Source organism: Dromiciops gliroides, chromosome 1 (genome assembly GCF_019393635.1).
Source record: "Dromiciops gliroides isolate mDroGli1 chromosome 1, mDroGli1.pri, whole genome shotgun sequence".
Classification (NCBI taxonomy): Eukaryota; Metazoa; Chordata; class Mammalia; order Microbiotheria; family Microbiotheriidae; genus Dromiciops; species Dromiciops gliroides.
In genome coordinates, this window is record NC_057861.1 from 67,577,769 (window position 1) to 67,598,768 (window position 21,000).

The window sequence follows — 21,000 nt, forward strand, 5'->3', positions numbered from 1 at the left end:
CCTTTCTGACTCTAAACCGAGGATTCTATCCACTACACCATAGTACATCTTCATCCACATGCCCAGTCTCACCTGATCTCAGAGGAACCCCTAAGCAAGTCTGGTTAGTATCTGGATGGAAGATGTATAGTGCTCCCAATAAAGTTATAGTGCATATCAAATTTGAAATATCTATTTTAAGTTATCCATACCATTAATCTCTTCCTTTTCTACAGGTCTAAGGGAAGAACAATATTTAGCATAAGAAGATAGAGGATTTAGATCTGGCAAGGACCTTACTTCATCCCCTTCATTCATTTACAGATAAGGAAGCTGAAAATCAGAAAACTTAAGTGTCTACCAAGGTCATAGAGGTAATAGATTCAGAATGTACCCAGGTCCTCTAACTCCAAAATTGACCATCGATTTTACTATTTAAGTCTTTCTTCGAAGGGAATAGCTAAAATCCTGTGCTCTTTCTCTTGTGCCACACTGCTCTGGTAAAGAGGGGCCCGATGTGACTGATCTTCCCCTGAATTCAGTATGTCTATGTTTTGTGGTAAGAGTGGCACTGGATAAATAGAAAGAAACTGAAAAACTATATCCTTAAAACTAATGATATAGCTTATCCATCATAATGATACAGCTTGGAAATCTGTTTAAGCTGAATAAATCTTTACACAAATAACAAACAAAATCTAAGAAAATAAACCCATATCTCTAAATATTTAACAAGCCACAAATGCAGAGGTAATGGTGACACATACAGTGATATTAAAAATGAACTGGTGGAGGGAAAAAAAAGAGAGAAAGCAAACGATCTGACATAACTTAATTCAACCTTTCAATGGCTGCCCCCATGCTACAGGATAAAGTCCAAACCTTTAAATTTAGCATTCAAAGCCCTCCTCAAGCTGGCTCAAGCCTGACTTTTCAGTCAATCATATCTCTCACCACTTCCCTACATGGTCTCTTTATTCCAACCAAACTTTGATCCCTTATCTCCTGTGCCTTTTGCTTTGCACCTGACATGTCCTCCACCTGGCAATATCCTCTTCCCTGCTCTCCTTAAAGGATGTCCCATCCTTTAAGATCCAGCTCATTTAAATCCTTCATTAAGACAGTGATATGTCTCTGCATGGAATCCCAAATATAACTGAGGGTATGGTATTTTACATACTGGACTGTGACCCCTATTGTAATATTTAATATTTTGCATCTAAGTGTTATCTTTTCAAGTAAGCTGTAAGCACGAGGATAGAGGCCTTATTCTTATCCTTTGTATATGGCTACCTGTATTTCATAGTGAGCTCAAAAATACTACTGATAAGCTCGGAGTATCTGAAGTTGGATAGTTATCTTGAAGATCATCAACACTCTCATTCTGTGGAGAAAGGGAGGCTCCTAGAAGTCGACTGTCCAAAGTTACATAAGTAAGTAAAAGATCTGGGGGCTGAACCTACATTTTAAAATTCCAAATACAGCATTCTCTGAATTATACAGTGCTGTCCTTGTTAAATAGCACAGACACCCTACCCCACCATGTTCTGGTCACCCTGATTTGATTAATGATATCCAAAGCCTATGACCAAAGGTGTTTATTGTATCGATGCTGATCAGCCTTTAACTTAAAACTATGAGATGGGACTGTGTGGCTTTGTGTGACCAACAGAGCTGTCCCTTAGGGACTAGATAACCTCTTTCCAATCCGCCTTATTCAATGTAGTTCTCAGTTTCTAAGAAAAGGTTTGGAAAAATAGTCTGTTTCATGTCCGTTTACATAATTAAACACCAGATAGATGACACTTAGCATTATACTTAAGGAAAAGATATACTCCCTTGTTCTCTTCATTTCTGATGGAAGTTCAGTCTTAGATTCATTATTTACTGGCTTATACACTAGATGGATAGCAAATGACTCACGGCTATTACATGGAGGGTGGTGGTGGTGATGGTGATGATGAAAAGGGTACAGGTGACATGACAAGAATAAATATACCCTGTGTGCTTATTTTCTGGGATAATGATACAATTTTTACCTGACTGTGATGGAGGAAACTGAGTTAATGAAGAAGTCCTTTCCCGTTTCACAGGAGGACAATAATTTCCATCTTCTCGGTCAGAATCTGCAAAGGATAATGGGAAAAGGGGGAAAAATAGGTTTTCTTAAAAATTTATATATATACACACACACATATATGGTTGATCCCCTTTTACAGATATTAACACACCCAGTATCTGGCAGATTTCCTCACCTTCTCCATCTTCTGGACTTGAACCATCAGCTGATCTCTGAAATAAAAGCATAACAGGTGGTAAAACAGACTTGCCCTGATAATCCGTTTAGTCCTAAAATGAATAACCTACTACACTATCAAGACCTACACTTACACTGCACAATTATTAAAATTATATTCAGAATTTCAAACAACAGGTCAAAGAATGATCATCACATGAAAATATTTCTGAATCTGGCTTATGAAAGCATAGATAAAAACTTTTTTGACCTACCTAGAGAATATTTACAAAACAAATATTAAACACCATTATCTTCATAAATTATAATATTTTTGCTAGTTGGAGTATTACCCTAAGAGGACAAACATATGAAACTATTTTCAAAATCATTTTGTCTGTGACATAACTATCACTACCTCTGCAATGGAGCCCAGCAGGCATGGAATACTAGCTCATGGTGAATTCTTAACAAAGTGGGGATTCCATAGTCTAAGCCAACCCATGAAATTCCACTCAGCAGGTCAGAAATATGGGGCTTGCCTTTGGTACAAAGCAATAAATTCCAGAACCAAAATTCAAATTTATTAAATATATTCAAAAAGATTACTTCTTGTAATCTAATTAATTGCCATAGTACATTAAATGAGAACAAAATAAAGAATTTCCTTATTCTGATCCCATATCTTAGAATTAAGACACTAAATCAGCAATAAAATTGGCCTGAAATTTTTCAAATGATACTTTAAAATCCAGGACAAAGGAAACTTTTCTCATGAAAGTCTAGTCCCAGAGCTTGAATTCACTGAAATAAATATTTCTTAAACGCCCAAGAACAAAGTACTCTTGCTAGACCTTCTAAAACTGATGCCCTGGTGAGGTAATAAAGTGTCATCTACTATATTTTGACCAGACACTTAATTTAGAAGCAAGAAGAACATTGCAAGTCACTCTACCAGGACTAAAAATCAGGCTTAGTTCAGCTAAACCAAGATTGGTTTATGAGGCAATGATGACATGATACTGTAGACATAAAACCTTAAAACGGCAACTTTCCCACCTGACTTCAACACCCACTTTGAATAAACACATTCTCTAATGACAGGAGGCATGCTAATCCAACAGAATTTCAAACTATATTCTAGCATGTTGAATATACAATACCAAACACAATAAGACAAATCACAGATAGTTAGCCCTGTAGAAAAAGTCCTTGTTTTTACTTTCTTCACTATTTCAAACAACTCCTTAATCTCACTGTTATTAGGACTCCCTCCAATGGTACAGATTAGAACCCATTCATGGCAGCAGCTAGGTGGCACACTGGATGAAGCACTGGCCCTGGATTCAGAACCTGAGTTCAAATACTTGACACTTACTAGCCGTGTGACCCTGGGCAAGTCACTTGATCCTCATTGCCCAGCAAAACCAACCAACCAACCAAACAAACAAAACTCATTCATGCTTTGTCACCTGTGAGAGAAATTCTTGCCCATGTCTCTCCATATAATCTCCATAGACAACATTTCAAATGTGCAGGAAGCTTTCTTGAGTATGTAATAGATATCAATGCAGGCGATCTACCCCATTATCTATCATTCATACTAAATGACCATCCCACCTCTTTTCTCCATCTCTGTGACAATATGAAAAAGATCACCATTCACTACACTTCAAACACATTTCTATATAACACTGCTCAACTGGGACTGTTAATGTAGGGCATGAGAAAAAGCTGTCATATTTATACCATTACTGTCAGCAAAATTAGTCCTAGCTGCCAAACAGAAACTCTATTTACTTCTTATCAAGGGATTACAAAGTACTATCCTTTCATCTTCACAGAATCACAATCTCAGTGCTAGAGGGTTCTCAGAAGTCAGCTAGCCCAACCTATCCCTCACCAGAGTGGTGCTCTTTAACATATCAAAGAAGTGGACAAGCAGTCTAGATATCAAGATAGCTAATAAAGACTAAAGTCATTATCTCCTCTCAAGGCAGTCTCATCTTTGGGCATCTCTGGCCTGCTAGGAAACGTTTCTTTAGGTTAACCTGAAATCTAAGAGACTTCTCCTGAAAGTCCATCAAATACTTTAAGACAGATAATTATGTATTCTCTAATTTTTCTCTTTTCCAAGTTAAAAATCCTTAGTCCCTTAATTGTTCCTCCTATGGAATACTCCCTGGTGTTCTTTACCATCGGAGTCAATCTTCTTTGGATACACACCATTCTGTTAATGTTCTTCCTAAAATGTGGCACCAAAAAGAATACTTTATAGGACCACAGAAATTAAAGCTAGAGAGGATCTTAAAAGGCTATTTAAGTCAATCCTCTCATATTATAGATGAGGAAACTGGGGTCTAGAGAGGTCAAGGGACTGGTCCAAGCTCACACTGATAGGAAGTAGTAGAGTTGGGATTTGAACTCAGGTCCTCTTGACTAAAATCTACTCCCACCTCCACCCCACCCCCAATATAATATGTTGTACCGGCCAAGATTTCTGGTGGCCCTTTCCACTTTGAACCTAATACTTACTTTAGTCTAAATTCCCTATTCTCTAGATACCTGACCAGGGCAGAATGCAATGGGATTACTGTCTACCTTGTTCTGGACAGTCTCTATCAATGTTGCTTCATAGCAAGTTAAGCTTCTTTGAGGGCCATGTTTCATTGTTAACTCACTGAATTTGCAGTCCATCAAAATTCTCAGATAATTTTCATACGTACAATTACTTATACATTTAAGAAGATTTTTTTAAACTTCATGTCCCTACATTTGTCCCTATTAAATTTTGTATTATTTATTTTGATTCATTCTGGAAGAATGGGAAAATGATAATATTCAGGAACAAAAGTGATCTTCCTTTAAAAGCTAAAATCTGATGTCACACTTCTGCCCATTCAGTGAACTCTAGTGGCTTCCTACCCTTCAGGATAAAATATAAAATCCTTTGTTTGTCATTCAATTCCCTTGCCCCATTCCTACTTTTCACTCTTCTTATACTTAACCCCCACCTGCCACTCTCAATCCCATGTAGTGTGTAATCCAGTGACACTAGCCTCTGTGTTGTTTTTCACATGAGATAATCCTCTTCAAACTACAAACATTTTATTTTCTCTGGCTGTCTCCCATGCCTGAAATATTTTCCTTCCTCATCTCTGCTTCTTGGCTTCTTTCACATTCCAGCTTAAAATCCCACTTTCTGCAAGAAGCCCATCCTTCAAGCCCCTTCAATGCTAGTGCCTTCCTTCGGCTGAATATCTCCAATTTATTCTATAGGAGGTTTGTTTGTACATACTTGTTTGCAAAATGTGAGCTCCTTCAGAACAGAGACTGTCTTTTGCCTTTCTTTCTTTTTTTTTTTTCTGGGGCAATGAGGGTTAAGTGACTTGCCCAGGGTCACACAGCTAGTAAGTGTCAAGTGTCTGAGGCTGGATTTGAACTCAGGTACTCCTGAATCCAGGGCTAGTGCTTTATCCACTGCGCCATCTAGCCACCCCTTTTGCCTTTCTTTGTATTCCCAAGTGCTTAAGCACGGTAGCTGGCACAGAGTAGGCCATTAATAAATGGGTAGTGACTGACTAGCATTCATCTATGTTCTCTGAGCTGTGCATCCTTTGGCAAATCAGTTTCCTTATCTATAAGATGAAGCTGGGTTGGACTAGCTAGTTTCTAATGTTTTATCATTCTCTATTTCTAAAACTGCTGAGTCTCGAAACAAACTCAAATTTAAATTAACTACATTTAATTAATCTTGAAAAAAATATAGACCTTATAAAACTTTGATCTCACAGTATCTTCCTGCATAGTCAAATAAAAAATGATAGGCACAATTTTGGAGGGGCATTCTAGAATCACTGGCTAAAAATGAAAGGGCCACGTGCATAGGTAAGAAGAGAACAAGGACAGAAAAGACTAGGTAATACATGGGTGAAGGGGATGACAGTGGGGTTTAAAAAATCCAGCACTGAGTAGAGACCACAGAATTTGGAGAAACTATCAACCAGTCAACAAGAATTTATTTAGTACCTAACTATCTATCTGCCAGGCCCTGTGATAGCTGCTGGAGGTAAAAAGCCAAAATTCAAGCAACCCCAGCACTCAAGGAGCAACTAGGTCTGAGAAATCCTGTAAACCCACCAAAATATGTGTAATGATTTATGAAGCAAATACACAACTGTACTGTGCATTTGTTATTTATTATTTGTATTTCAGCTATATTGTTCTTTTGACTGTTACCTTAGTATAATTTCTTATTTGGGGAAATTACATGTATCAAGTATATGATCAAAGACATCTGATTTTATTTTTCATACAAAAAGAAAACAGTGAACAAGGATGGCATTCTGCTCAAACCCATAGTTCCAGCCCCTTCCTGATGCCCTCTTGGTCAGGATACATGATCTTAAATTCCATTTCCTTAAGAACACTTGGGCAATCTACATGAGCTTTCCATCTTTACCCTTATCTCTTATTCCATGTCTCCAGAAAGTACTTCCTCTTCTTTAAAGCTAATTCAGTTCAATAAATTTAATTCAACGTTTGTTAAGTGCCTACTATGTGAAAGATAATGGGAATATAAAGATGCATTAAAAATTAGAGCACAACAAAAGGGAAGGGGGCAGCTAGGTGGCCCAGTGGATAAATCACTGGCCCTGGATTCAGGAGGACCTGAGTTCAAATCCAGCCTCATCATCAATTTGTGTAAGTCTTTCCAGGTTTTTCTGAAAGCTGTCTGCTCATCATTTCTTATAGCACAATAGTATTCCATTCTATTCATATACCACAATTTGTTCAGCTATTCCCCAATTGATGGGCATCCCCTCAATTTCCAATTCTTTGCCAACACAAAAAGAGCTGCTATCAATATTTTTTTACATGTGGGTCCTTTTCCCATTGTTATGATCTCTTTGAGATACAGACCCAGTAGTGGTATGGCTTGGTCAAAGAATATGCACAGTTTTATAGCCCTTTGGACATAGCAGAACAGTTTTTTTTACAAAAGATGGACTCTAATGCAAAAATGAATTCATTTAGAAGTTGCCAGCTTCAATTTTAACAAAAGATTTTGGGATGGGATGTATAAATAAATTGAGTAATCAACTTAAAAAAAAAATTAGAGCACAGACTTGGTCCTTCGTAGAGGAAAATGAGTCTCATGATTATAATACAAGACAAACTTTTCTAAGCGCAAAAGACAGATAAACAAAGTTCTATAAGAAATCTGAAAAAGGAAGGGATCGTTTTTATCCAGGGAAGGTTTCATGGAAGAGATAGCATCTGAGCTGAGATACAAAAGGACAAATTTCAATATACAGAAATAACAAAGGGGGAAAAAAGTTCCAAAGAAAGGAGATGGCAATGCATTTTTATTTGAACATAAAATAATAGAAAATGAAGATATAAAGATTGGAACTACACTGTGGACGATAGTGAATGCCAAAATAAAGTGCTCACATTTTATTTAGTAGACAATGAAGAACACTGCCCCAATCTTACTTTCTACTTGAATAGAGGAATAATATAATAGGAAGATTATAAATGCAGCAGCATAAAAAAAATGGATAGGAAAAAAGCAATACTAGAGACAAAAAGATCAGTTAGCTATTTCAATAATTCAGGTGAGGGATCATAATGGTCTGATGTGAGATTGAATGTAAGTAATGAAGTATATCTAGGAAACTTGAAGATGATTTCAAGATTAAGAACCTGGCAAACTGAGATTTACCAACAGAAAACAGACAACATTTTGGGGGGAAACTATGACACTAACAAAAATGGACATACAAGGGGAAGGCCAAGTTTAGCTGGGGAAGAGGAGCTCCAATTTAGACAAACTTAGTCAATAGAAATTATAGGTGCAGATGTCCAGATTTTTTTTAAAGGTCTAAAAGAAGACCATTATGCAGAGTGGATGAGATAATGACAACCAGTGATGGAAATTCTCACTTCCTATTTTACTTGTTTTCTCTGCCACGGAAAATGATCTTCAGGCTGAAAAGGACAGAACAAAAACAGCTAACAGAATTCATGTTCAAAAATCCTTGGAAGATGTTAGGAGACTTCTAGCTGCCCTTGAGGAAGACAAGTCACCAGGTCCAAATGAATGAAAGGAAAAATGCTGAGTCATTTTCACTGATCTTTTTAGGATTATAAAAAATATTAGAGTTTTAACAAGAGTTTGGAGGACAAATGTTTTGATTTTTCTAAAAAAGGGGGAGTTCGAACCTGCAAATTATAGAACAGTAGGCTTGGATTTAATTTCTAAGCAAAACTCTAGAATGTGTTAATACTATCTAGTATTTACACAGCACTTTTAAGTTTGCAAAGCATTTTACAATTTTCTCATTATCTTCACAACAACCCTAAGAGATAGAAGCTATTAGTAGCCCCATTTTATAGATGAGGAAACTGAGGCTAAGGAAGATTAAATAACTTGCTAATAAAGCACCTGTAGCAAAATTTAAACTTAGGTCCTCTTGACTCACGCCCAGCACACTATCCACTGTAGCAATCTAAGGATTCTTTTTAGGGATATTCTGTGAACATCTAGAAAAGGAAGCAATAATGGAATGACAAACAGATTCATCAAGAATAGGTCATGCCAGAATAACCTCATTTCCTTTTTTTTTTTTTTTTTGGACAAGGCTATTAAATTTGAAGATCAGGGCAATGCTGTAGATGTAACTTACAAGATTTTGGTTAAACATTTTCAAAGTCTCTCATATTGTTTTTATAGAAAAGATAGGGAGATATGAGCTACAAACTATAGGCCCATGAGCTAATTTATATATATATATATATATATATATATATATATATATATATATATATATATATATATATATATATATATATATATATATATTTAAATACAACAAAACAGTTTGCCCAAAACTGGAATGATGATACTAGATGATACTACAATTAAAAAGACTCAGAGGGGCAGCTAGGTGGCACAGTGGATAGAGCACTGGCCCTGGATTCAGGAGGACCTGAGTTCAAATCCGACCTCAGACACTTAACACTTAGTAGCTGTGTGACCCTGGGCAAGTCACTTAACCCCAATTGCCTCACCAAAACAAACAAACAAACAAACAAAAAGACTCAGAACTGGTTGAATGGTCAGACCCAAAGAGTTATTAATGATTCAACCAGAAGGTCTTCAGTAGAGTGCCCCAGGGATCTGTGTTTGATCCTATGCTATTTGACACTTTTATTAATGACTTAAATAAAGGTATAGATGGCATACTGATCAAATCTGGAAATCACACAAAACCGGAAAGGGTAGCTAATACAATCAATGACAGTCAGGACTGAAAAAAGATCTTTACAAGCTAAAAGAATGTACCAAATTAAATAAGACAGATTTTTCAATTTTTGTCTCAACCTGTGCTTTTTATCACTGTAGGAAATTCTTGATAAGGAAACGTCTATTTTCCAAGAAAATCAACAGTTGCAACTGATTTGCCCATGGCATTCCTAATTCCAAAGTTAATTCTCTATCCACTAGGCTAAGCTGTCAGAAATATAACAGAGACAAATTTTTAATTTTTTTTAAACATCAACTTCAAAGCACAAGATGGGAGAGGCCTATCTAAAAAAGATGTAGAGGTTTTAGTGGACCACAAGCCTGATGAGTATACTGTGATAAGGCATCTAAGAAAGCTATTCAAACTTTGGGCAGCAGTGAGAAAGGTACAACATCCAGAACAGGGAGTGAATAGCCCTATTTTGTTCTGTCCTGCTCAGACCACAGTAGGAACACTCAGGTCTGGATGCATTTTGGAAGGACATAGTGGCTAAAGGAGGCCAATAAGAACTGTAAAGGACCTTGGATTCATACCATATAAATATTAGTTGAAGGAATTGGAGCTCTTCAGTCTGGATAAGAGAAGATTGGGGGAGGAGGGAAGGATGAGAAGGGGGAAAGAGAACATGGTGACTGTCCTACAAGTATTTAAAGGGCCCTAGGTAGAAGAGAGATCACAGCCTGTTTGCTCTGTGGGTACAAAATCGGAAGCACTGGGTACAAGCTGAAAAGAATCAAATTTGGGCTTGATATAGAGAGAAACTTCCTACAATGAACACCATTCCAAAAGTTTTCCTTCAGGTTTTGGATTTCCATTCATAGGAAGTCCCCAAGCAAAAAGCTGGATGACCACTTGTCAGGTGTCTTGTAGGGGAATTCAGGTATGGACTGAACTGAATTGGTCTCTGAGGTCACTTCCAATGATTGGATTGTGTGAAGCGATGACCAAAACAATGGCAATGAATCTAGTTGCTGAGTCAGTGTGTATATGGGCCAAGGATAATAATGACAGGCAATCACATTTAAGAAAAGCAAAAATGAGGAGGTAGTGAAACTGAGAAGAATTAGTCAGAGGGATAACAGAACTATGTAAATGTTAATGCCATGTGGCAGAAGGCAAGGGAAGAACGAACATCAAGGAACAAAGATGCTCTCTATCCTAGCCCTTCTTGATTTGTGAGCAATATCTTTACCACATTTAACCCTTCCCTCTCTAGCATCTTCAGTACCTCCTTTTAGCCTGCAAGGTCAGGTCTCTCTTCTGACTTGGAAAACTGTACTCATTCTAGACACTTTGCTATTTTTCTCCTTCCACTGTCACACACCCCCAATGAGCAATCTACAATTAACCATCTCCATTTCCTCACCACTTATTCACCCCATAACCTCCTATAATCTCACTTGTCTGCCCTACATATCCAGTAAAGTTTCACTCTTTTTTTTTTTTAATTTAGTGAGGCAATTGGGGTTAAGTGACTTGCCCAGGGTCACACAGTTAGTAAGTGTTAAGTGTCTGAGGCCAGATTTGAACTCAGGTACTCCTGACTCCAAGGCCAGTGCTCTATCCACTGTGCCACCTAGCTGCCCCTAAAGTTTCACTCTTAAAGGTAATTAATGACTTATTGTTAAAAAACAACAACACAAAACCAAAAAAAAAAAAAAATGCCCTTTTTCATTTACTTCTCTCATTCTTTAATGGAATCAAAAGGCCTAGGTTTGAGTCCGACTTCAGTGACTCAATATGTGATTCAGACAAGTTACTTCACCTTTCAAGGGTTCCGCTTTCCACATTTGTAAAAGGAAGTCTCTCTCTAAGCTTCTTTAAAGCCTCTGTTCCCTAGTTTTTGATGCAACATTCTAACTCTTCATACTTCTTATTCTTAGACTGCTCCTGCCATCCCTTAAATGTAGCAATTCTCCAAGTTTCATTCTTCAGTCCTTTGTTCTCTAAACTGAGTAGGAAACCTATATCAGATTACCTGCTGTCTAGGGGAGGGGCGAGGGAGGGAGAAAAATCTGAAATTGGAAAGCTTATATAAACAAAAGTTGAGAACTATCTTTACATGCAGCGGGGGAAAAAAAATAAAATTATTAATTTAAACTGAGTAGGAAAGTTCATCTATTTTCATGACTCCAAATATCAGTTCTAGGTTTCTAAATTTTTATCCTTAGTCTTCTCAACTCAGTTTTGGTCACAGATCGAGGCCCACAGGAATTCTTTTTCATTCTCCTGCCCATCACCTTAAAAATTCAGTGTTCCAAACCAGTTATCTTATTTCCCACATAGGCTCTCCTTCCTAAATCCCTAGTCTCTATCAATAGCACCACTATTCTCTCCAGCCAGTCAGGCTAGTAATCAATTTATACATCCTTCTTCTTCATCCCTTGTAACCAATTAAGCCATTGATTATTTAAATTTTTCCTTCTAAATATCTTTCCCCAACTGTACCTAGTCCAAACACAGTGTTTTATGCCTGGAATAATAAGTCAAAACCCTTCTAAACTGACTCCCTAACTCCAACCCTGCCCCGCCCCCATGTCAATCATCTTACCATTGCTGGTTTCACTTTAATTCTCAATTCAAAAACCTACAACAGCTCCCCATTTAAAGAAAAACTCCCCTTTCTAAATTCTACCAAGTCCCGGTGAAGGTATACCCCTTGTAGAAAGTTGTTGCTAATATCTCCTTTATCTTATATTCTTACATATAATTGAACAATTACATACTGCCCTTCTATCACTAAAATCCTCCCCTCATGTTCTAGAATGGTGTGGAGGAAAGGGTGTGTCAGAATCAGCTTACCAGTCAGCATTCAAGTGTTAAATTTTCAGTGTGAACTTGATTTATTGTTTAGATTTAATAAAGTAAAAGGAAAAAATGTTAATAATTTAAGTATGCACATGGGGCAGTGGGGCAGGGAGAGATCTGGTTGTTAAACATTTACCAGCACACCCCTGTGTGGAGCTGAATGTGAGCTCTAGAAGGTATTCCATCACAGCCCACACTTAGAAGATCCATAGCAAGTTGAAAAAGGCACCCGGTGATACTACTGTCCCAGTCTAGCCCAGGTAAGTTTGGCAAAGTTCATCATAGGAAGGTCTGACTCCGGGTGATGTTTTTGGCCACAGCAATTAACAAAACTAAGGCATGAAAATATTGTAATCTGTACCAGTGGAAATAGCACATATACTGATAAAATTACAAATCTTTTAAAGTATTGAAAAATATTGTCTTTAACAGTTCACTACTTATCTCACATGTATCTACTTAGTTTCCCCAAGTAGATGAGTACCTCCCTGATATAAGGAAAAATGTCTCATATTTCTCTCTCATTCCCTGCATAAGATGTTACAAGAAGTATCCAGTATAGATAGATTTGTCAATTATTTGAACCAAAGTAAACGTGGACACTCATCATTTCACAAGCCTGGATTACGATAAAGTAGCTCTGAAATTAGGCAGTTTAGACAGTTCTTGATCTACAACAAAAACGTTATTATTAAACTGCTGTGCTTCTGAAAACATTTGAGTTCTTCCTTCAATGAAGCAGGAATGAAGGTTAAAACCAACTGAAATCTACAATTAACTATTTCTATCGCTAAAGCAGAATGATACCAGTGAAATGGAGTAACCAACAATTCTTGGTCCAGTAAAATATAGGCTCCTTAAAGGGAGAAATTACTCAGTTTTTGTATCCCTAACTTCTACCGTAGTGCTTTGCACATAGTAGATGCTGAATAAATGTTTGCTGAATTATTAACTGGAATGTTGGTACCTGGAAAAGGCTAAGTTGACATCGAATAAGAAGAAAAACAGAGCTTCTACAATCAGTATTAATAGGGAAATTCTACAACTCTAGTGAAAACTTCCATCTTATATGCTAAAATACATATAAAAATTGTCTAAAACGATTCCACTAAAAGCAAGAGGAAATTAAATAATCAACTTTCCACTAATGGAGAGGAACAGTGGGACAGATAATATGAACAACCAAGAGAGATCCAGTTTCTTCAACCTGTTCCTCTGTATTCAATTTCTTTCAACTTTCTATTCAGATTTCTATTGTCCTTTCCAGTTCTAAATCTGAGTCTATACTCCCATAATATATATTGAGGATAGATAGCATCACTTAGTGTCCACCCTCTCTCTCTCTCAAATTACTATTTTTTTTTTAGTTCTTGCCCAAAGGAAGATTTAATAATATCATAGCTTATATTTACATAGTATCTTAGTATTTTCTAAGAACTTTCACATACATAATCACATGTAAACACCACAATCACTTTGTGAGGCTGGAAGTAGGACAAGTATTATTATCCCCATATTACAAATGAGAAAACTAAGGCTCAAAAGGGAAGTGACTTGCCCAAGTTCACACAGCTTGGAAGTGACAGAGCCAGAATTTAATCCCAGGTCTTCAAACTCAAAGGCCAATGCTTGGAAGGGAGGCAAGGTCTTTCCCCATTTCAAGTTTCCTCTGTGCACAAATAAATTAAGATCCTCTTAACTAAACAAGACTTTAAAAAAAGTGCTGTATTTATGTTAGTATGTTTTTGAAAGCAAAATTTTTGGAAGGTGGAGGAGGGTTGTGTAATTTTGATGTGTGTGTGTGAATAAGCCCCCATGAAAATAACTTGCAATGCATTCATTCCTCCCCCCATAAACTAATCTACCAGTGCCACCATTAAAGTTTTCTTTCCCTCCAGAATCAGTCCAAAACCTCAGGAATTCATTCTGCCCCACCCTACTCTTAAACAAAGTACACTTTATTTTAAAAAAAGGAAATGACCCAGATAATCACCCTCTTAACACTGTCCTGCAAGATGGTACAGAATGAATTTCCTAATTAGTTCAAAGTTGTGAAATGCCATTTCTCAGGCAAATCACTAAAACATAATAACACTCAGGAAATATAGTGGTTACAGTACAAAATCACTGTATAAGGAGAAAAAGTCTCTGAGAAATAATCATTTGCTTTAAGATGGCACTACGAAATGCCCTTTCACTAACACCAAAAGTCCTATAAACTTAGGGAAAATATGCAGAGGTAGCCACCTTACAAGTTTCTTCTGTTGGAGTCAGAGCTTTCTCTGCCCAGGAACCAGTCGTAGCCCTGGCTGAATGAGGCCAGATTCTCTGAGGTAGATTAGTCCCTGTAGCCGAATATGACTCAGATGTAATCTCTAATCCAGCATGAGATTGTAGACTTGGAAGGCTTCTGTCCTTTGTATAAAGGATGAAATGGCATAAATAATAAGTTTTATTTTTTTAAAAAACCCTCTCCACCCCTTCCCACCACTCACGATTCTACTTGGCTTAGGTTTAGAATGGAAAAGGCAAGTGGCCAATAGAAAGTCAAATTATCAACTCAGAATGCTACTCCTCAGCCTCGGTGGCTTATAATATTTACAGCTGCAGGAGAAGAACTGGGCCAACCCTCTGTTCCTCAATCTCTCTCTATTTCTCAAGTGAAATAGAAGAGTACCCAGTAAGTTAAACACTATGGAAATAAAGATGGAGTATAATCAAGAAAAATCTAACTTTCCACCCAACTGCCCAAGGGAACAAAGAAAAGGGCAACTATTTCAAATCAAACCCTTACAGAAGATCCTGGAAAAGAAGTAGATAGCTTGTTTGTAAATATCTTATCACTGCGGCCCCACCTCCTAAAGATCAAAGAATTCTGGGTTTGGGCTCAAAAGACCTTGGCTCACATTCTGGTTCTGCCACTTACTAGCTGTATGACCTTGAACAAATCACCTGTCCTCTCTGGGCCTCGGTTTCCGAATCCTTTATAAAATGAAGTTATTAGTTAGGATCAGGAGTTCTTAACCTGGGATAGATTTCAGCAGATCCATGAACTTGGATAGGAAAAAAAGGTGCATCTTTATTTTCACTAACCTATTAACTAAAATTGAGTATTTTCCTTCAATTACTTAAATACATTATTCTGAGAAAGTATTCACTGGCCTCACTGAATTGTTGAAGGAGTTGAGGACACACAAAAAGCTTAAAACTCCCTGGTATCGGTGATCTCTAAGGCCTCTTTTAGATTTAACATTCAGTGACTTGTTATCACAGTTAGAAGATCTAATCTGTTATCTAAAATGAGTTACAACCATTTTGTGCTTTTATTCTGCGACACACCATTTGTTCTGACAATCACTATCTATTGATTGACTAGCCAGTCCTCTATTATAAAACAGCAGATAAACAGACATTTGTCTCTTGAAATTAAGGATCTGGTTCAGAAATTCCTTCCAAGAGAAAAGCATGTAATTGCTAAACTAAAAGGTAAAGGCTTGAATCAGAATAATTTAATAAGCTAAAATCCCATAAAAGCCATTGTTTGAGAGTGAAGGAAGTACTTGCTTTTCAACTTCTGTTACAGGAATCAGAAAATGAAGGTGGTCCATCTATCTACCAAGAGTGTCAATTCGGCTCTGGTAGACTGCCTCAATCTAGTAACATGATTAATCTTAGAAAATGTCTTTTTATGACCAATATGACAAGTCTTGTACCTTCTGACAATCTGGAGTTAGCAAGCTCTTTTCTTAGTATTAGACCCTCACTGGCTAATGTTCTGATTCATATGAACAATAATAATAATCTTTTATCTAACAATATATGATAAAAATTCTCATTTTCTCTGGCTTTTAAAAATTTCAGTGTCAGGAAATAAAGGCAAACAGAATAAAGCATGACAAATGCTGTCAGGACAAGTAGGTTATTTTCTGATCTCTATTCCATTAAAGAACTGAGGACTAATTTATTTAGAAGGATAAGTACCTCATCTGTAGATACTTTAAAGTATGTGTAATGCCAACAACAAGGATCAGGTGTGGAGAAGTTATGATCTGGATCTATGAAGGTAGTGGCCATAAGATTGTAGGGTCTCTTTAGTAGGTAATCTTTATAAGTTGTATAGTGCCTTGGAATTAAAATTCATTTAACATGATTTATCCCACCTGTTATTTTAAAAGTTTAGTTTTCCTTTCATGTGTATTGAAGGGAGTCAGCTAGCCTGAAACTGTGACAAAAAACACTGCTGACTCCATGCAGGCACTATGACAATACTATTACAGGAAAAAAAAGGACCCCCCCCCCCTTTTTTTTTCTTCTGACTAGGCGAGTAACTCAGAAATGACCTTCAAAAAACAGCTTCCCACAAACTGGTTTCTTCACATGTTGATGCATCTTAGGATTCTGTCTCAGAATGCCTTGAAATGATGTCTAACTTTTGTTGGTCAATATAATATCTGACTGAATTTCTAAAAATTAGAATTTTTAATCACAAGTTAATGAGTTTCAGGTTGAATCTGTTTTACATAATGATTGCAGATAGTCTCACATATAAGATTTTGAGTAAAGTGCGAAGTGTTTTATATAAAGTATTACACTCTTTGGTGGAAGTGTCCAACTGGAAGAAATAAACATTGAAATGTAAAAACTGTATAAAACATCTTGAAGATTATCTGAAGTAACAAAATTTCCAAAAATTAAATATTTTTTTTACTTTAAATTCAAATTTCTGACTGTTTAAATTATTTAGATCTTGAGTCTTACCTATCCTATTCTTCTTGAGAACCAGGATACTAGTGAAGGGTATCAAGATCCTGTTGAATGGATACATCTGTTGGATAAATATTATCTGTTCTTGGGAGAACAAGAAGATGCTAGAAAACTTGTAATTTCTCTTTCTGTATACACTACAGACAAAGATGGAATAATGAACAATATGAAACCTAGGCTAACTGTTTGAGAGTTTCTTGGCAAGCTACTATCTTCTCCTCTTCATTCCCTTCTGTTCATGTTGGTTCTCAGACACCCTGTACTAGCACACCAGTCCTGCAAGAAGGTTTGCTGTCCAATGATACTTGGATGAGGCTAGTATAAATTCACTTTACTTACAAAACCCTCATATTCCTAAAAAACTGGGTTTTGTTACAAGCCTTAAAATATGATGATGATTACTTCATGATCACTTCTTCAGCACTTAACTGCTTCTTTCAAAATGCTGCTCCTATGTAAACATGACCATCCCCTTTACTTGAAAGTCCAAGTATTTGACAATTATAGTTGATTTAACAATCTCCTTAGGAAACTGAATCTTTTTTCATTGAATAAAAATACCTAAGAGATAGCTTAAGGCCAGAAAGATATGGAGTAAGAATTCACATTTTGTACTTCTGAGGTAATCTATGATCCTTTCAGGAATGCTGGTCTTTAAATTCAGTACTTCCATTGATATTTGAGGTCATTTAAAGTCTCTGTTTTTAAAACAAAACAAAACAAAACAAAACTTTCTCCTTTGAATCAGAGGAACTAGAAGATGAAAGTATAAATTTTCTGTAGAAACTTGTTCTTTGATAATGAAACAATTTGCTTTTCCCCATGTAGAAATGTGCCCACCGAACTTCACAAATGTCATGTGTTTTTGTTTTTTAACTGGTTCTCTTCATCTATAATATAATCCTAAATCTTAATACAAATGATCTATATACAGCAAATTCTTTTCCTCTTTCTGATCTAACTAAAAGACAGGAGTATACCTAAGTTCTACCTGAAAACAATCTATTTTGCAATCAATCTTGCTCAAACTGAGTTAGAAAATTCCACTTCAATCCCAGAGAAACACCTGCTTTTTGGATTTATGAGGCATTCAAGAACAATGCCCAAGTTCAGGAATGAGAGAGACAAATGGTATAGAAAAGTGTCTTCATTTGATTTGACTTTGCTACCTACTTCTTTCACCACTCATTTTTTCCCCCAGGGGAAAAACAAGTTTCTATGGGCCTACTTCATTAGAAAAGTCTGAATTTGGGGTAGCTAGGTGGCGCAGTGGATAGAGCACCAGCCCTGGAGTCAGGAGTACCTGAGTTCAAATCTGGCCTCAGACACTTAACACTTACTAGCTGTGTGACCCTGGGCAAGTCACTCAACCCCAACTGCCTCACTAAAAAAAAAAAAAAGAAAAAAAAGTCTGAATTTAAAGAAAAATTAAATCTCTGACTTTATTTAAATAAAATAAACTAGAAGGAGCTGAATAATCTTCTATTATTTTCCTCTAAGTTAGCAGCCACTGTTAATTCTTGGGTTTGGATCCAGGAGAACAAAGGGAAGGGGGGCCAGGGATACTCTTCTTTGGGATACCCTGAGCAGTAGTAGTACTGGGTAGATTTGAACTTACCCCTGCCAGTTCTTGTTGAATAGAAGTAGGCTGGGCTTCAGAAGTGGGAGGCGGAGAAGCGCTGGCTGAGGCACTAGCGGGATTGGGAAGCTCTAAGGCATGCTCACCAGCTGACTCTGTGTGACCCATACCATGGTGGGGGGACTCAGCCTCCCCCTGAGGCTCCTCTCCCGAATCCGACAAGCCTTTTTGCTCTGCAGAGGACTGGGAGCAAAAAAGACAATTTTCCTTCAATGCAAAAAGTGCAACATGGGGGAGCAGTTGTCACAGTGCCAGGATATCTAAACCTTTAATAACTTTGGCCAATTACTGGGAGGAGCTGCTCCAGGCAGAAGTGCTGGACAAGCAAGCACAGAACAGGTCTGAGAAACCTGTTTAACAAATAAGGTCTTCCAAATCAATAGCAGAGAAACTAAACCAACTTGGATCTGCCAGTTTGACTCTGCTAGAGGCTCTCAGGTAGGATCCAGGAAGTTTGGGGCTTGGTTTTCAAAATCTCCACACCTGACAGATATTTGACAGCTTCCTATAACTAAGGTAGCTGTGGCATGGTAGGTAGATAAAGCACTGGATTTGGAGTCAGAGAAGCTGGTTTCAATTCTCAACTCTGCTACTACCTACATGATCCCTGAACAAGGTACTTCCCCTTTCTAGGACTCAGGTGGACAAAATTATATCTAAAGTCTTTTCCAGCTTTGAGTATGTGGTACTCAAAAACAAAAATAGGGGCAGCTAGGTGGCGCAGTGGATAGAGCACCAGCCCTGGAGTCAGGAGGACCTGAGTTCAAATCCGGCCTCAGACACTTAACATTTACTAGCTGTGTGACCCTGGGCAAGTCACTTAACCCCAATTGCCTCACCAAAAAAAAAAAAAAAAAAAAACCAAAAAACAAAACACACAAAAAACCCCCCAAAAAACAAAACAAAAATACAGGTGTTCCCTCCCCTCATTACTGGTGAAGCATGACTACTGATGGAGTCTAACTGAAATGAAAATGTGAATGTATTGAGGGGTATGGACAGGGTTGTTGAATTTAGGAAAATGGACTAAGCTCAGCAAACCAATACAACCAAAGCATCTTGGGGAAATGGTTTAGCCTGAGAACCTCTAAGTCCTCTTCCTATCCCTTTATCATTCTTTGAAGTAGGGCATCTGGATTCCAAAGGAATAGCTTTAAACTGACACCATGGATAACAATTCCAGGGAACTTCTCCCCAGACTCATTTTGCAAAGATTTAGGCACAATTTACTGACTGAACTTAGACTTGTTTTAAAATATCATTAAACCTGAGAATCTCAAAATTTGGAAAGGTATTTCCCAAGGCACAGAGTCCAACTCATACTTAAGCAGAAACCTCATCAACAATATTCCTACTAAGTGGTCATGCAACTTCTCCCGGCATACCTCTAAGTGAGTGTGGAACTGAACAACTAGCATTCATTATCTCCTTTGCACTTTTGGATAATTTCAATTGTTAGGAAGTTCTTCCTTACATTTATTTGAAATATACCTTCTACTCACTGTTTCTAGTTCTGCCCTCTGAGGCCAAGCAGAACAAGTCATATCTTTCTACTCCACAACAGCATTTCAGATACTGGAAGAGGCCTCTCAAACATTCCTAGTTCCTTCAATAGATCCTTGCATTACACTGTTTTGAGATGTTAGCTAGGTGGCACAGTGGATAAAGCACCGGTCCATGATTCAGAAAGACCTGAGTCCAAATCTGGTCTCAGACACTTGACACTTACTAGCTGTGTGACCCTGGGCAAGTCACTTAACCCTCATTGCCCCACAAATAAATTAATTAATTAAAATTAATTTTTTTTTAAAGTGGTGCAGATGAATTCTGCTGGGAGTGTTCTTCACTTTCTAAATTTATCTGCCACATAGAACTGAACAGAACCTACTATCATGAAAAGCCCCATCTGATCCTGTGGGATTAAAGTAACAACATATAATATATAAAAAGGGGATTTAAAAATAACTGTCAACTGATCCATATCACTAATTATGGAACATTTCAATAGTAGTATAAATAGGTAATCTAATCAAAATAACCTCAGGAGGACATATAAATAGCCAGATTTATCTACGTGTGAAAAACACCCTTTTTCCCCCAAACAGAATCATCTGAATTAAACAAAAAAGAGAACTAGGTTAATAAGTACACCCAAGTTTCCCCTCCCCTCTCTGCTTCTAGAATATAAGTGATCAAATCCCATCACAACAGGTAAATGCTCAAAATCTAGGCCAAGAAATTAATAAGGACAAAAATCAGAG

At 37.2% G+C, this 21,000-nt stretch overlaps 1 protein-coding gene across 16 annotated transcripts in view; it reads right to left on the reverse strand.

The window, feature by feature from the left end:
• Nucleotides 1-21,000, reverse strand: part of RANBP3 (RAN binding protein 3) — a 90,329-nt gene that overhangs the window by 42,883 nt on the left and 26,446 nt on the right. For 9 of the 16 annotated variants that reach the window (XM_043976391.1, XM_043976390.1, XM_043976387.1 and 6 more), the window contains exons 3-6: nt 18,719-18,922; nt 14,584-14,751; nt 2,235-2,271; nt 2,019-2,105 (exon numbers count right to left, since the gene is read on the reverse strand). In XM_043976391.1, coding sequence (XP_043832326.1) covers nt 2,019-2,105; nt 2,235-2,271; nt 14,584-14,751; nt 18,719-18,922 — 496 coding nt within the window. The remainder of the gene's footprint in view (nt 1-2,018; nt 2,106-2,234; nt 2,272-14,583; nt 14,752-18,718; nt 18,923-21,000) is intronic. The other 7 variants (XM_043976399.1, XM_043976396.1, XM_043976398.1 and 4 more) reach the window with 3 other exon arrangements.